At 50.9% G+C, this 17,538-nt stretch overlaps 1 protein-coding gene across 1 annotated transcript in view; it reads left to right on the forward strand.

Moving 5' to 3' along the window:
* Positions 1-17,538, forward strand: part of vps45 (vacuolar protein sorting 45 homolog) — a 123,629-nt gene that overhangs the window by 56,355 nt on the left and 49,736 nt on the right. The window contains exon 11 of the mRNA XM_087984958.1: positions 9,271-9,429. Within this exon, the coding sequence (XP_087841084.1) occupies positions 9,271-9,429 (159 nt within the window). The remainder of the gene's footprint in view (positions 1-9,270; positions 9,430-17,538) is intronic.

The following is a 17,538-nucleotide window of genomic DNA, read 5'->3' on the forward strand; positions in this document are numbered from 1 at the left end:
GCCGCACTGTCGGAGGGTCAGTGCTGAGGGAGCGCCGCACTGTCGGAGGGTCAGTGCTGAGGGAGCGCCGCACTGTCGGAGGGTCAGTGCTGAGGGAGCGCCGCACTGTCGGAGGGTCAGTGCTGAGGGAGCGCCGCACTGTCAGAGGGTCAGTGCTGAGGGAGTGCCGCACTGTCGGAGGGACAGTGCTGAGGGAGTGCCGCATTGTCGGAGGGTCAGTGCTGAGGGAGCGCCGCACTGTTGGAGGGTCAGTACTGAGGGAGTGCTGCACTGTCAGAGGGTCAGTGCTGAGGGAGTGGGCACTGTCGGAGGGTCAGTGCTGAGGGAGCGCCGCACTGTTGGAGGGTCAGTGCTGAGGGAGCGCCGCACTGTCAGAGGGTCAGTGCTGAGGGAGCGCCGCACTGTCGGAGGGTCAGTGCTGAGGGAGTGCCGCACTGTCGGAGGGACAGTGCTGAGGGAGCACCGCACTGTCGGAGGGTCAGTGCTGAGGGAGTGCCGCACTGTCGGAGGGTGAGTGCTGAGGGAGCGATGCACTGTCGGAGGGTGAGCACTGAGGGGGTTCTGCACTGTCATGTATGACATGATCTGTCCATTGTCTGATGACTAGGACTGGGTTCGGCCTGTATAATGATTGCTGCAATTTCTACATGGCAACAATGTCTGCATTTCAAAACCAAACTATTGACTCTGGATTAGTTTGGGCCACCTGAGCGTGTCATCTCTTCCCCTTTTTGTACAGAGAGATTTATCACATAGCCTGCCTTCTCCCGATCACTGGGCCCAGCAGGAGCCTCGGTGATCAGGAGTGGCTCAGTGGTTAGCACTGCTGCCTCACAGCACCAAGCACCCAGGTTCATGTCCACCCTCGGACCACTGACTGTGTGGAGTTTGTACATTCTCCCCGTGTCTGTGTGGGCTTCCTCCGGGTGCTCTGGTTTCCTCCCACGCTCCAAAGGTGTGCAGGTCAGGGTGGATTGGCCATGCTACATTGCCCAGAGTGTTCAGGGATGTGCAGGTCAGGGTGGATTGGCCATGCTACATTGCCCAGAGTGCCCAGGGATGTGCAGGTTAGGGTGGATTGGCCATGCTACATTGCCCAGAGTGTTCAGGGATGTGCAGGTTAGGGTGGATTGGCCATGCTACATTGCCCAGAGTGTCCAAGGATGTGCAGGTCAGGGTGGATTGGCCATGGGAAATTGTCCCATAGTGCCCAGGGATGTGCAACCTTGATGGATTCATCCTGGGGTTAGGACTAGGGGTTACAGGGAGAGGGTAGGGGGGGTGGATCAGGGTGCAGTGATCTTCACTGTGGACTCGATGGGCCAAACGTCCTGTTTTTACCCTGTAGGGATTCTCTGCATGTTGGTGAAATGGACAGTGTTGTTTTGTCTGCAGTATGTCACCTCTCGCCCATTGGCCAAACAGTTGCTGCCTCTCTCTCTGCTTCAGGAAAGTCGCTGCTTCCTCCTTTGAAACTCCTCGCAGCAAAGTTTCCGACGTTTGTCCCACAGCTGTTCCCCAGGGGAGGAGAGGAGCTAGTCTTTTGTTCTCCTTGTTCCCATCCCTCCCAGCCTGTACCAAAGCTGCAGTTTCGGTCTGTGTAAAAACAAGGCCTGCAGATTCTAGATTAGAGTGGTGCTGGAAACTGCTGTGCCTGTCCAGTCGCACTCTAATCTAGAGTGTGGGTCACCTCTGTCTGCTGCTTCTGCTGCTGTCGTCAGTCTGCATCGAGCTGTAAGCTCTGGCTGCTGGTGTGAGATTAGAATGAGAGTCTCTGACAGCTAAGTCGTTGATGTGCCCTGAGCTATTTCTTGCGGGCACTTGCTTTAACTCTTTTACTTACTTCCTTTCTCATTGCTGCTCTGTATCTATCCTCATAAGCTGACATTTATGGAGATGTTCTTTCACAGTGCGCTAGGTTACCCCACACTGTACATCTTCTGTTACACTCTGGCCACAAGCCAATGCTAGTGACCTTCAGCCCGTCTCTGCAACATGTTTCCGGCCAGTTTACATTAAGAGTAGGAAACTTTGTTGACATCCTGTTATGCGATCTGTTCTGACCACTGAGCTCTTCTCTACCACCCATCCACCCCACCTCCTCGTACAAATACGTTACCCCTCCCCCCCACCCCCCATTGTGTCCAAAGAGCCTTGTTATTTCTGATTTGAGTTCAGCAGTCTCTGCAATTAGCTCTTTTTGTTTCTGCAGAGACCTGATGCTGCCAGACTGGAACTAGACATGAATATCCATTACGGTTAAATAACCTTTTTTTCTTCCAGTCTGTTCAGAATATAATCTACAAGAGGTTTGAGCATACGGAGGGTCATTACTCTGTATTTCATGTGTGCTGTACCTGCCCTTTGTGTGTTTGATGGGGTTGGTATAAAGGGAGTTGTACTTTGTTTAAAATAGTAGAAGGAGGGATCTTTACTCTCAATCTGTTGCAGTGATCTTACTTTCATTAAATCCTGTCACTGTGTCAATGTATCACGTGGCAGCATTCGCAGACTGATTGCTTGTGGTCTGCTGGTTTGTAAAACTTCCTCAATGAGCTGGAGAAAAGCAGAAGCTCTGAATGAACACTCCTTGTGTTTTATAGTGGAGCTGAAGTGATTTCCTGCTGTCTGCAGCTTGCAGCGTATGGAGGGAAGTTTCATCAATGCTGTTTTCCATCTGAAATACACCCTCTAATTCCCTGCAGGGATCAAGTGGCTGCACTTAGTAACAAGAATCATAGAAGCCCGACAGTGTGGAAACAGGCCCTTCGGCCCAACAAGTCCATACTGACCCTCCGAAGACTTACCGACCCAGACCCATTCTCCTCCACTATTACTCTACATTTACCCCTAACTAATCCACCCTAACCTATACATCCCTAAACACTCTGGGCAATGTAGCATGGCCAATCCACCCTGACCTGCACATCCCTGAACACTCTGGGCAATGTAGCATGGCCAACCCACCCTAACGTACACATCCCTGAACACTCTGGGCAATGTAGCATGGCCAACCCAACCTAACCTGCACATCCCTGAATACTCTGGGCAATGTAGCATGGCCAATCCATCCTAACCTACACATCCCTGAACACTCTGGGCAATGTAGCATGGCCAATCCACCCTAACCTGCACATCCCTGAACACTCTGGGCAATGTAGCATGGCCAATCCATCCTAACCTACACATCCCTGAACACTCTGGGCAATGTAGCATGGCCAATCCATCCTAACCTACACATCCCTGAACACTCTGGGCAATGTAGCATGGCCAATCCACCCTGACCTGCACATCCCTGAACACTCTGGGCAATGTAGCATGGCCAACCCACCCTAACCTACACATCCCTGAACACTCTGGGCAATGTAGCATGGCCAACCCACCCTAACGTACACATCCCTGAACACTCTGGGCAATGTAGCATGGCCAACCCACCCTAACCTACACATCCCTGAACACTCTGGGCAATGTAGCATGGCCAACCCACCCTAACGTACACATCCCTGAACACTCTGGGCAATGTAGCATGGCCAACCCACCCTAACGTACACATCCCTGAACACTCTGGGCAATGTAGCATGGCCAATCCACCCTAACCTGCACATCCCTGAACACTCTGGGCAATGTAGCATGGCCAACCCACCCTAACGTACACATCCCTGAACACTCTGGGCAATGTAGCATGGCCAACCCACCCAAACGTACACATCCCTGAACACTCTGGGCAATGTAGCATGGCCAACCCACCCTAACGTACACATCCCTGAACACTCTGGGCAATGTAGCATGGCCAACCCACCCTAACCCACACATCCCTGAACACTCTGGGCAATGCAGCATGGCCAACCCACCCTAACCTACACATCCCTGAACACTCTGGGCAATGTAGCATGGCCAACCCACCCAAACGTACACATCCCTGAACACTCTGGGCAATGTAGCATGGCCAACCCACCCTAACCTACACATCCCTGAACACTCTGGGCAATGTAGCATGGCCAACCCACCCAAACGTACACATCCCTGAACACTCTGGGCAATGTAGCATGGCCAACCCACCCTAACGTACACATCCCTGAACACTCTGAGCAATGTAGCATGGCCAATCCATCCTAACGTACACATCCCTGAACACTCTGGGCAATGTAGCATGGCCAACCCACCCAAACGTACACATCCCTGAACACTCTGGGCAATGTAGCATGGCCAACCCACCCTAACCTACACATCCCTGAACACTCTGGGCAATGTAGCATGGCCAACCCACCCAAACGTACACATCCCTGAACACTCTGGGCAATGTAGCATGGCCAACCCACCCAAACGTACACATCCCTGAACACTCTGGGCAATGTAGCATGGCCAACCCACCCTAACCTGCACATCCCTGAACACTCTGAGCAATGTAGCATGGCCAACCCACCCCAATCTGCACATGCCTGAACACTCTGGGCAATGTAGCATGGCCAATCCACCCTAACGTACACATCCCTGAACACTCTGGGCAATGTAGCATGGCCAACCCACCCTAACGTACACATCCCTGAACACTCTGAGCAATGTAGCATGGCCAATCCACCCTACCCTGCACATCCCTGAACACTCTGGGCAATGTAGCATGGCCAACCCACCCTAACCTGCACATCCCTGAACACTCTGGGCAATGTAGCATGGCCAGCCCACCCTAACGTACACATCCCTGAACACTCTGGGCAATGTAGCATGGCCAACCCACCCTAACGTACACATCCCTGAACACTGAGCAATGCAGCATGGCCAACCCACCCTAACGTACACATCCCTGAACACTGAGCAATGCAGCATGGCCAATCCATCCTAACGTACACATCTTTAGATTGTGGGAGGAAACCCACGCAGACACGGGGAGAATGTGCAAACCCCACACAGACAGTCAGCCGCGCCACCCCACTTGTGGGTTACTCTTCGGAGGGTCCGTGTGGAAGTGTTGGGCTGAAGACTTGTGGCTCAGAGAGTGAGGGGTTGGACCTGACTGTAATCCAGGCTGACAAGATAGACAGGACAGCGAGGGAATGCTACCCTGCCGTTAATGCCATCTTTCCCCGGAACCTGTCTGCATCTAATACTCATGGTGAATGATCAAAGCCTCCGAGCTCCAGCTGAAGGAGAGAAAAGAGTTCTCCTGCTGAGTATCCAAGTTAGAATTTCTTTCAGACCCAAACACTACATTAAAAATGAAGCAAACTACGGGGATGCAAGAGGTCAGAAATAGAAAATGAAAGTGCTAGGGTGGTACAGTCCCTCTGTGGTTAGCACTGCTGCCTCACAACACCAGGGACCCGTGTTCGATTGCACATTCTCCCCGTGTCTGTGAGAGGTTTCTCCAGGTGTTCTGGTTTCCTCCCACAGTCCAAAGATGTGCAGCTTAGTCGGTTTGTCCAGGGACGTGCGGGTTAGATGGGTTAGCCATGGAAAACGCAGGGTTACGGGGGGGATAGTGTGGGGAGCTGAGCCTGGGTGGGCTGCTCTCCGGAGGGTCAATATAGACTAGATGGGCCAAATGGAGTCTTTCTGCACTGCAGGGATTCTATGGTTCCATTCTGTGTCACATCTTGAGTCCGAAATAAATCATCTTCAGCATTGCTACTTTAGATGGAACCTGGTTATGGCTGTACTGAGTTTATATTTGCACATGGATTAATGTGTTCTGTGGTGAATTCTGGGACAGCGTTAAGCTGGGCTAATGATAATCAGTTTCATGGAGCAGTATTATCTGAGCACCATCAGCATTATTATCTATTTAGATGTAAACAGTTAAGAAGGGAGAGGCAGCTAACAGCCAGTTGATCTTTTCAATCTACCCTGGAGCACTATTACCAGCAGACACCACCTAGTCTCCACCTTCCCTGCTTGCAGACATGTCATTGCTAATAACAGAAACTTAACATAAAACACAAACACTTAGGGAGAGAAAGTTCTTGCTACTTCTCTGTCTCCTGCAGGTGATCCAAATCTATCCAGACGTTCACCATGTCTACATTAAAGAAAATGTCAGTCCACTTAACCCTTTATGGTATGACCTTCTAATAGTTTTCTCAGTACAAACCATACAAATTGGCCTGACTCACAGTGAGAGGAACTAAAACGTTTGTCAATCTGTGTGAACATGTTGGTGTTTTGCACACTGCTGTGAATTTAGATTAGATTAGATTACTTACAGGGTGGAAACAGGCCCTTCGGCCCAACAAGTCCACACTGACCCCCCGAAGCGCAACCCACCCATACCCCTACCCCTACCCCTACATTTACCCCTTTAACCTAACACTATGGGCAATTTAGCATGGCCAATTCACCTGACCCTGCACATCTTTGGACTGTGGGAGGAAACCGGAGCACCCGGAGGAAACCCACGCAGACACGGGGAGAACGTGCAAACTCCACACAGTCAGTCGCCTGAGTCGGGAATTGAACCCGGGTCTCTGGCGCTGTGAGGCAGCAGTGCTAACCACTGTGCCACCGTGCCGCCCACTGCATTTACTCCATTGTGAGTGTATCCTCCTGATTAGGAGACCACCACCGCTCAGTACAACGGCAGCAAGATGTTTTATTCCTGTACTCAAAGTCTCTTACAATAAAGGCCAACCTCCTGGTGACTTGCTGCACCTGCATCATCGCTTTCAGTGACTCAGGAACGTGGTGGTCACCCAGATTCCTTTGGACATCAATTGTTCCAATCTCACTGTTTTAGAAATAGCCGACACCTCCATTCCTCTTACTAAAGTGGGGAGCCTCACACTTATCAAAACCATAGACCATCTTCAGAAAAAGAAATCAGAAGTGTAAACAGATATTGCTGGAAAAACTCAGCAGGTCTGGCAGCATCTGTGAAGAGAAGGCCAGGTTCGTGTTTTGGGTCCAGTAACTGAAGTTCTTGCTTCCAAAGCATTGATATCGATAGTGTATAGCATGTTCCCAAGCAGTGATCCTTGCAGCTTTCAGTTGTTTTTCAGTCCGTGCTGAGTGTATGCTCAGGTGGCACGGTGGCTCAGTGGTTAGCACTGCTGCCTCACTGTGTCAGGGACCTCGGGCGACGATATGGTGTTTGCACATTCTCCCCGTGTCTGTGTGGGTCCCCTCCGCGTGCTCCGGTTTCCTCCCACAGCCCAAAGATATGCAGGTTAGGTGGATCGGCTATGATCAATTGCCCACAGTGGCCAGGCTAGGCGGATTAGCCATGGGAAATGAAGGGTTACAGGGTGGGTCTGGGTGGGATGCTCTTCGGAGGGTCAGTGTGGACTCGATGCACCGAATGGCCTGCTTCCACACTGTAGGCATTCTGTGATTCTCTGCTCTCTGTGCCCCGAATGTGCTGTACTTTTGTTTATCCACCAAGTGTTTCATCAGTTGCTATCTTTGACATTAAAATATTCCCAGACTGAACACGGTGATGCCACTGCCCCGGCCATGCTGTGATTTTATTTTCCCTCCGAGGTTCCCTGGTCCCTAACACCAGATGACCTGCTGCCCAGTCTCTCCCTCAAATCGGTTCCATATGCTTCAGTCACCATCACCGTATACACAATCTTTCTGCCCTCTTCCTTCATTTCTGTGGCACTGCTTACAGTTCACCTGACACAGTGTAGCAGAGCAAGTTATTCTTGGTAGTTCCAATTCATTGGTGTTTGAGCTGTTTGAGAGGTGAGGGGAGGTTTTACAGGAGTGACAGGATTGACTCTTTCTGGTTATTTGGAGATTGCGCCAATGAGATCATGTCAACTTTCCCTATCATTTGGTTCTTTAAGATTTTATGAGAAATAAGGCCAATTAACCCTTTACTGTTGAAGATGAAAGTCCAGACCCGGAAAGAGTTAGTTGTTGGCCGTTATGTCATTGTCTTCAGACATTAGACTGTTTCTCTGCTCTTGAATTTTTACCATTTTGCTCAAAACCCCTCTGACCACAACTTTTAAACATTCTTCTGCATTTTAATTCCTTAATTATGGTGGTGAGAAGGCCCTTTGTATTTTTGCAGAAGGATACCAAGAGTTGAGAGTGTGAGGCAATGAGAAAGACAGAGTGGGCTCTGTTTGTCTGTGACCCACAGAGTCGCAGAGCCTCAGTCTATGACCTCTGACCTATGACGAACAATTTGAGTGCATAGACTGTCGCCAACAGACTCGCAGCTGGCCCCTCACTCCTGCTGCTTGATATTTGTCTCCTCTCTGACATTCTGTCTCTTCAAAGGCCACATGCAGTTTCCTTGCTCCTGACTTCCAGATCTGGAGGCTAAAATTTCACTCTCATTGTCTCTCACTACTCCCTGCACAACTGCATGTCGGCAACTCTGGGAAACCAGTAGCCACGTCAACACCCGCCACACATCGAGTCAGAGAGCTGTACAGCATGGAAACAGACCCTTCGGTCCAACCCGTCCATGCCGACCAGATATCCCAACCTAACCTAGTCCCACCTGCTACAAGCTCTTTCTTCAAGTCAGCAGCCCACCATTTCAGCCACCTCTTATTGATGGGTAGTGTTTTTCTCGAAGTTCGGAAAAATTGGTGGATTATTAATCACGAACTGAAGTGGAGATTCTGTGACATGCAGAGGTGCAGGAGTTGGGCTGGGTGGTGGAGGTAGGTCTTCATGTTAAACCATAGAACAGCGCAGGAAAAGGCCTTTCCACCCCAATGTTGCACTGACCATGAAGCCAAGTTAAACGAATTCCTTCTGCCTGTCCGTTGTCCATATCTCCCCTATTCCTCGCTTATTGATGTGCTTATCTAAAAGGCCTGTCATATCTCTCTGCAGCACCAGCCCTAGCAGTGTGTTGCAGACTCTGTGTAAAAACAAAACCTGTCCCTCACATCTCGTTTGAACTTTCCCCCCTCACTTTAAATTCATGCCGTCTAGTGTTAGATATGTTGTGCCTACCATTGAGATAGTGACAGCAACAGACACTATCTGCTGTAGGATAAGGAAGGGGGAATCCATTTTGTCACGCAGCATGAAGCTAGGGTCTGGAATGCAATGCTTGGAAGTGTGGTGGGGCAAGGTTCAGTTGAGGCATTCCAGAGGACATTCATGTGGATTAATGGGCAGGGGATGGCACAAAGTCAAAATGTTCAGAGGGTCAGTACAGTCGTGATGGCCCGAAAGGCGTCATTCTGCATCGTAACACCTCTGCCATTCGGTGAGTCAGATTTGGATCTAGCCATGGTGTTTGTGTTTGGAGGTGGGACTGGGATTATTGCTGAAGTAAGTTTCTCTCTCTCTCTCGATGGTTTGCAGAATGTGAGGAAGCTGCTGCAGAATCCCAAAGTGTCGGACTTGGATGCAGTGAGGCTGGTGATGCTCTACGCTCTGCGTTACAAATGTCACAGCAACAGTAACCTGGCCTCACTGATGGAGGCTCTGACCCGTAAGGGAGTACCAGACAAGTACAAGTTGGTGAGTGTTGGCCTCGTGCACGGTCAAAGTGAGAATCCTGCATTATTCTCTCGGTGGTATTGTTCACTTTAATCGTTTATCCATGTACAATCATCCCCACCCTTTTCACACAGGACTGGGATCTGCTGACTGCCTCTTCCAGTTAGTTGCTCAGTCACAAAACCTTGAACAAGACCAGGCCGTTCCAGTCATGTAAACCAAACATAAGTTGGTCGATTTTAGCCATTCTACAACTGACATTGGCACCCCAAGTTATAGAGAAGGGCAGTCAGCCAGGGTTCCTGCTCCTGATCTCTGTCCACTGACCCCTGATTCAGAGAGAGAGGAAATCATAGAGTCATATAATACGGAAAATAGACCTTTCAGCCGAACCCTGCCAACCAGGTTTCCTAAACGGAATGAGTCCCATTTGCCTGCGTTTGACCCATATCCCTCGAAACCCTTCCTAAACATGTACCAATCCAAAGATCTTCTTAATGGTGGACTTGGACCCGACTGCATCACTTCCCCTGACAGCTCATTTCATACGTGCACCACCGTATATGTGAAAACATTGCCCCTCAGGTCCCTCCCCAACCTTAAACCTTTGCCTTCGAGTTTTGAACTCCCCTACCGTGGAGAAAAGACTTTTGCTATTCACCTTTTCTCTATGCCCCTCATGATTTTATAAACCCCCTCAGCCTCCTACACACCAGGGAAAGAGGTCCCAGTCAGGAGAAAGTGAGGTTTGCAGATGCTGGAGATCAGAGCTGAAAAGGTGTTGCTGGAAAAGTGCAGCAGGTCAGGCAGCATCCAGGGAACAGGAGAATCGACGTTTCGGGCATAGGCCCTTCTTCAGGAATGAGGAGGGTGTGCCCAGCAGGCTAAGATAAAAGGTAGGGAGGAGGGACTTGGGGGAGGGGCGTTGGAAATGCGATAGGTGGAAGGAGGTCAAGGTGAGGGTGATAGGCCAGAGTGGGGGTGGGGACGGAGAGATCAGGAAGAAGATTACAGGTTAGGAAGGTGGTGCTGAGTTCGAGGGTTGGGACTGAGACAAGGTGGGGGGAAGGGAAATGAGGAAACTGGAGAAATCTGAGTTCATCCCTTGTGGTTGGAGGGTTCCTAGGCGGAAGATGAGGCGCTCTTCCTCCAGCCGTCGTGTTACTATGGTCTGGCGATGGAGAAGCCCAAGGACCTGCATATCCTTGGTGGAGTGGGAGGGAGAGTTGAAGTGTTGAGCCACAGGGTGGTTGGGTTGGTTGGTCCGGGTGTCCCAGAGGTGTTCTCTGAAACGTTCCGCAAGTAGGCGGCCTGTCTCCCCAATATAGAGGAGGCCACATCGGGTGCAGCGGATGCAATAGATGATGTGTGTGGAGGTGCAGGTGAATCTGTGGCGGATATGGAAGCCTCCCCCCTTACTTCCCTCCAAGGCCCCAATTTCTTTAGTCAGCCAGCCTTCCCTTTCACCCTGACAGGAATATCCTTTCTCTGGATTCTCATTATCTCATTTCTGAAGGCTTCCCTTTTTCCTGCTCCTGATCACTAACCGCTGACCCCTGAGTTACAGAGAGGGGAAATCAACCAGGGTTCCTGCTCCTGATCAGTAACCGCTGACCCCTCAGTTACAGAGAGGGGAAATCAACCAGGGTTCCTGCTCCCGATCAGTAACCGCTGACCCCTCAGTTACAGAGAGGGGAAATCAACCAGGGTTCCTGCTCCCGATCACTAACCGCTGACCCCTGAGTTACAGAGAGGGGAAATCAACCAGGGTTCCTGCTCCTGATCACTAACCGCTGACCCCTCAGTTACAGAGAGGGGAAATCAACCAGGGTTCCTGCTCCTGATCAGTAACCGCTGACCCCTCAGTTACAGAGAGGGGAAATCAACCAGGGTTCCTGCTCCTGATCAGTAACCGCTGACCCCTGAGTTACAGAGAGGGGAAATCAACCAGGGTTCCTGCTCCTGATCACTAACCGCTGACCCCTCAGTTACAGAGAGGGGAAATCAACCAGGGTTCCTGCTCCTGATCACTAACCACTGACCCCTGAGTTACAGAGAGGGGAAATCAACCAGGGTTCCTGCTCCTGATCACTAACCACTGACCCCTGAGTTACAGAGAGGGGAAATCAACCAGGGTTCCTGCTCCTGATCACTAACCGCTGACCCCTCAGTTACAGAGAGGGGAAATCAACCAGGGTTCCTGCTCCTGATCAGTAACCGCTGACCCCTGAGTTACAGAGAGGGGAAATCAACCAGGGTTCCTGCTCCTGATCAGTAACCGCTGACCCCTGAGTTACAGAGAGGGGAAATCAACCAGGGTTCCTGCTCCTGATCACTAACCGCTGACCCCTCAGTTACAGAGAGGGGAAATCAACCAGGGTTCCTGCTCCTGATCACTAACCACTGACCCCTGAGTTACAGAGAGGGGAAATCAACCAGGGTTCCTGCTCCTGATCACTAACCACTGACCCCTGAGTTACAGAGAGGGGAAATCAACCAGGGTTCCTGCTCCTGATCAGTAACCGCTGACCCCTGAGTTACAGAGAGGGGAAATCAACCAGGGTTCCTGCTCCCGATCAGTAACCGCTGACCCCTGAGTTACAGAGAGGGGAAATCAACCAGGGTTCCTGCTCCTGATCACTAACCACTGACCCCTGAGTTACAGAGAGGGGAAATCAACCAGGGTTCCTGCTCCTGATCACTAACCACTGACCCCTGAGTTACAGAGAGGGGAAATCAACCAGGGTTCCTGCTCCAGATCAGTAACCGCTGACCCCTGAGTTACAGAGAGGGGAAATCAACCAGGGTTCCTGCTCCTGATCAGTAACCGCTGATCCCTGAGTTACAGAGAGGGGAAATCAACCAGGGTTCCTGCTCCCGATCACTAACCGCTGACCCCTGAGTTACAGAGAGGGGAAATCAACCAGGGTTCCTGCTCCTGATCAGTAACCGCTGACCCCTGAGTTACAGAGAGGGGAAATCAACCAGGGTTCCTGCTCCCGATCAGTAACCGCTGACCCCTGAGTTACAGAGAGGGGAAATCAACCAGGGTTCCTGCTCCTGATCACTAACCACTTACCACTTACCCCTGAGTTACAGAGAGAGAAAATCAGCTAGGGTTCCTGCTCCTGATCACTAACCGCTGACCCCTGAGTTACAGAGAGGGGAAATCAACCAGGGTTCCTGCTCCTGATCACTAACCGCTGACCCCTGAGTTACAGAGAGGGGAAATCAACCAGGGTTCCTGCTCCCGATCAGTAACCGCTGACCCCTGAGTTACAGAGAGGGGAAATCAACCAGGGTTCCTGCTCCTGATCACTAACCACTTACCACTTACCCCTGAGTTACAGAGAGAGAAAATCAGCTAGGGTTCCTGCTCCTGATCAGTAACCACTGACCTCTAGGTTAGAGAGAGGGAAAATCGGCTAGGGTTCCTGCTCCTGAACACTTCCCTTGGGTTAGGCTGCACCTCTCTGCCTCGATGAGTGCAGCTCCAACAATATGAAGGTACTACACTTTGGTACCATGAACAAAGACAAGATTGACACAACTAAACGGAGGGCCTTGGGCAGTGTTGTAGAACTGACAGGCCGAGGGGTTCAGGTACAGAATTCTTTGAAGTTTGCATCAAGTTTGCACCTAGTTTGGGTGGGAGATTTGTTTGTGTGGTTCGGGAGGGTTTAAACTAGTTTGACAAGGGCGTGGGAGCCAGAGCTACGTATTTGAGAGGGGGGGGGGGGTGGGAGTCGTTGATGGGACTGTGACAGGATGTAGTGAATCTATCAGGAAGGTTTTTCACTGAACCAAAGGGTTGGTTAAAGTGTGTCTGATATAACGCAAGGCGTGTCTGAAACAAGAGGGATGAACTTAGAGCATGGGCCAGTACCTGATGCTGTGATGTTGTGGCAATCACGGAAACGTGGGTGTCACAGGGGCAGGAACGGTTGCTTGATATTGCAGGGTTTAGAACATTTAAAAAGAACAGGGAGAACACAAAAAAAGGAGGGGGTGTAGCATTGCTAATCACAGCTACAGAAAGGCATAAGGCCATGAACAGGAAAGGTTTGGAAGGATATTGGCCAAATACAGGCAGGAGGGACTAGCTTAGTTTGGGATTATGTTTGGCATGGACTGGTTGAACCGAAGGGTCTGTTTCCGTGCTGTATGATTATGACTAAGAGGTTTGACACCATCCAGGACAAAACTGAGAAATGTGTTGCTGGAAAAGCGCAGCAGGTCAGGCAGCACCAAAGGAGCAGGAGAATCGACGTTTCGGGCATGACCCCTTCTTCACGGCTCCCTGGATGCTGCCTGACCTGCTGCACTTTTCCAGCAACATATTTTTCAGCTCTGATCTCCAGCATCTGCAGCCCTCACTGTCTCCTACCATCCAGGACAAAACAACCCGTTTGATTGGTATTACATCCACGAGCAAACCCTCCTTCTATCACTGCGTTCAGTCGCAGCAGTGTGTATCATCTACAAGATGCACCGCAGAAATTCACCAGAGCTCTTTATAGAGAACTTTCCAAACACACGTCCGCTCCAACCTGGAACGCGAAGGACAGCACTATCTGCAAATTCCCCACTGAGCCACTTCCCATCCTGACCTGGAAAGACAATGCTGTTCCTTCTGTGTCACTGGGTGAAAATCCTGGAAGCCCCTCTTGAATAGCATTGTCAGCCTCCCTGCAGCACAGGAGGGCGATATTCAAGAAGCAGCTAACCACCACCACCTCAGCGGCATGTCGGGATGGGCAACAAACGGTGGCCAGCCAGCAACACTTACAATCTATTAATTAATTCGAAAAAGGGGAAATCAGCCAGGGATCCTGAGCACTGCACAGAAAGCTGGTACACAAGGACAGCACTAGTCAGCATGAGGCAGACTGGTAATGAGGCAGACTGCCAAAGTTTAGCACGAGGGTATGTTACTGGTGGAGTGAGGTTTGTCGTGGTATAACACCAGGGGAATGTATAACACCAACGAACTGTCTATGCTGAAAATTATAAACTAAAACAGGAACTGGGGGGAAATGTCAGCAGCTCAGGGCAGCATCTAGTGCAGAAAAAGCAAAGGAAATAACATTCCTTCCAAACTGAGAGCTGGGTTTTCCCAGAAATGTTTGTTTTTGGGTACAGTACTGGTGGGGACAGGTCTGTCACTGTATAACACTGGGGTACAGTACTGGTGGGGACAGGTCTGTCACTGTATAACACTGGGGTACAGTACTGGTGGGGACAGGTCTGTCCCTGTATAACACGGGTACAGTACTGGTGGGGACAGGTCTGTCACTGTATAACACTGGGGTACAGTACTGGTGGGGACAGGTCTGTCACTGTATAACACTGGGGTACAGTACTGGTGGGGACAGGTCTGTCACTGTGTAACACTGGGTACAGTACTGGTGGGGGACAGGTCTGTCACTGTATAACACTGGGGTACAGTACTGGTGGGGACAGGTCTGTCACTGTATAACACTGGGGTACAGTACTGGTGGGGACAGGTCTGTCTCTGTATAACACTGGGATACAGTACTGGTGGGGACAGGTCTGTCACTGTATAACACTGGGGTACAGTACTGGTGGGGACAGGTCTGTCACTGTATAACACTGGGTACAGTACTGGTGGGGGACAGGTCTGTCACTGTATAACACTGGGGTACAGTACTGGTGGGGACAGGTCTGTCACTGTATAACACTGGAATACAGTACTGGTGGGGACAGGTCTGTCACTGTATAACACTGGGGTACAGTACTGGTGGGGACAGGTCTGTCACTGTATAACACTGGGGTACAGTACTGGTGGGGACAGGTCTATCACTGTATAACACTGGGGTACAGTACTGGAGGGGACAGGTCTGTCCCTGTATAACACTGGGGTACAGTACTGGTGGGGACAGGTCTGTCACTGTATAACACTGGGATACAGTACTGGTGGGGACAGGTCTGTCACTGTATAACACTGGGTACAGTACTGGTGGGGGACAGGTCTGTCACTGTATAACACTGGAATACAGTACTGGTGGGGACAGGTCTGTCACTGTATAACACTGGGTACAGTACTGGTGGGGGACAGGTCTGTCACTGTATAACACTGGGGTACAGTACTGGTGGGGACAGGTCTGTCACTGTATAACACTGGGATACAGTACTGGTGGGGACAGGTCTGTCCCTGTATAACACTGGGGTACAGTACTGGTGGGGACAGGTCTGTCACTGTATAACACTGGGGTACAGTACTGGTGGGGACAGGTCTATCACTGTATAACACTGGGGTACAGTACTGGAGGGGACAGGTCTGTCCCTGTATAACACTGGGGTACAGTACTGGTGGGGAACAGGTCTGTCACTGTATAACACTGGGGTACAGTACTGGTGGGGACAGGTCTGTCCCTGTATAACACTGGGGTACAGTACTGGTGGGGACAGGTCTGTCACTGTATAACACTGGGGTACAGTACTGGTGGGGACAGGTCTGTCAATGTATAACACTGGGGTACAGTACAGGTGGGGACAGGTCTGTCCCTGTATAACACTGGGGTACAGTACTGGTGGGGTACAGGTCTGTCACTGTATAACACTGGGGTACAGTACAGGTGGGGACAGGTCTGTCCCTGTATAACACTGGGGTACAGTACTGGTGGGGTACAGGTCTGTCACTGTATAACACTGTGGTACAGTACTGGTGGGGACAGGTCTGTCACTGTGTAACACTGGGATACAGTACTGGTGGGGGACAGGTCTGTCACTGTATAACACTGGGGTACAGTACAGGTGGGGACAGGTCTGTCACTGTATAACACTGGGGTATAGTACTGGTGGGGACAGGTCTGTCACTGTATAACACTGGGGTACAGTAGTGGTGGGGACAGGTCTGTCACTGTATAACACTGGGGTACAGCACTGGTGGGGACAGGTCTGTCTCTGTATAACACTGGGGTACAGTACTGGTGGGGACAGGTCTGTCACTGTATAACACTGGGTTACAGTACTGGTGGGGACAGGTCTGTCTCTGTATAAAACTGGGGTACAGTACTGGTGGGGACAGGTCTGTCACTGTATAACACTGGAGTACAGTACTGGTGGGGACAGGTCTGTCTCTGTATAACACTGGGGTACAGTACTGGTGGGGACAGGTCTGTCACTGTATAACACTGGGTTAGAGTAACTGGTGGGGACAGGTCTGTCACTGTGTAACACTGGGGTTCAGTGCTGGTGGGGACATGTCTGTCACTGTATAACACTGGGGTACAGTACTGGTGGGGACAGGTCTGTCACTGTATAACACTGGGTTAGAGTAACTGGTGGGGACAGGTCTGTCACTGTGTAACACTGGAGTACAGTACTGGTGGGGACAGGTCTGTCTCTGTATAACACTGGGGTACAGCACGGGTGGGGACAGGTCTGTCACTGTATAACACTGGGTTAGAGTACTGGTGGGGACAGGTCTGTCACTGTATAACACTGGGGTACAGTACTGGTGGGGACAGGTCTGTCTCTGTATAACACTGGGGTACAGCACTGGTGGGGACAGGTCTGTCTCTGTATAACACTGGGGTACAGTACTGGAGGGGACAGGTCCGTCACTGTATAACACTGGGGTACAGTACTGGTGGGGACAGGTCTGTCACTGTATAACACTGGGTTAGAGTAACTGGTGGGGACAGGTCTGTCACTGTATAACACTGGGGTACAGTCCTGGTGGGGGACAGGTCTGTCACTGTATAACACTGGGATACAGTACTGGTGGGGGACAGGTCTGTCACTGTATAACACTGGGTTAGAGTAACTGGTGGGGACAGGTCTGTCACTGTATAACACTGGGTTAGAGTAACTGGTGGGGACAGGTCTGTCACTGTATAACACTGGGGTACAGTACTGGTGGGGATAGGTCTGTCACTGTATAACACTGGGGTACGGTACTGGTGGGGACAGGTCTGTCTCTGTATAACACTGGGGTACAGTACTGGTGGGGACAGGTCTGTCACTGTATAACACTGGGTTAGAGTAACTGGTGGGGACAGGTCTGTCACTGTATAACACTGGGGTACAGTACTGGTGGGGATAGGTCTGTCACTGTATAACACTGGGGTACGGTACTGGTGGGGACAGGTCTGTCTCTGTATA

Source organism: Chiloscyllium plagiosum, unplaced genomic scaffold (genome assembly GCF_037043375.1).
Source record: "Chiloscyllium plagiosum isolate Xiang-an unplaced genomic scaffold, Cpla_swu_hap1 HiC_scaffold_50, whole genome shotgun sequence".
Taxonomy (NCBI): domain Eukaryota; kingdom Metazoa; phylum Chordata; class Chondrichthyes; order Orectolobiformes; family Hemiscylliidae; genus Chiloscyllium; species Chiloscyllium plagiosum.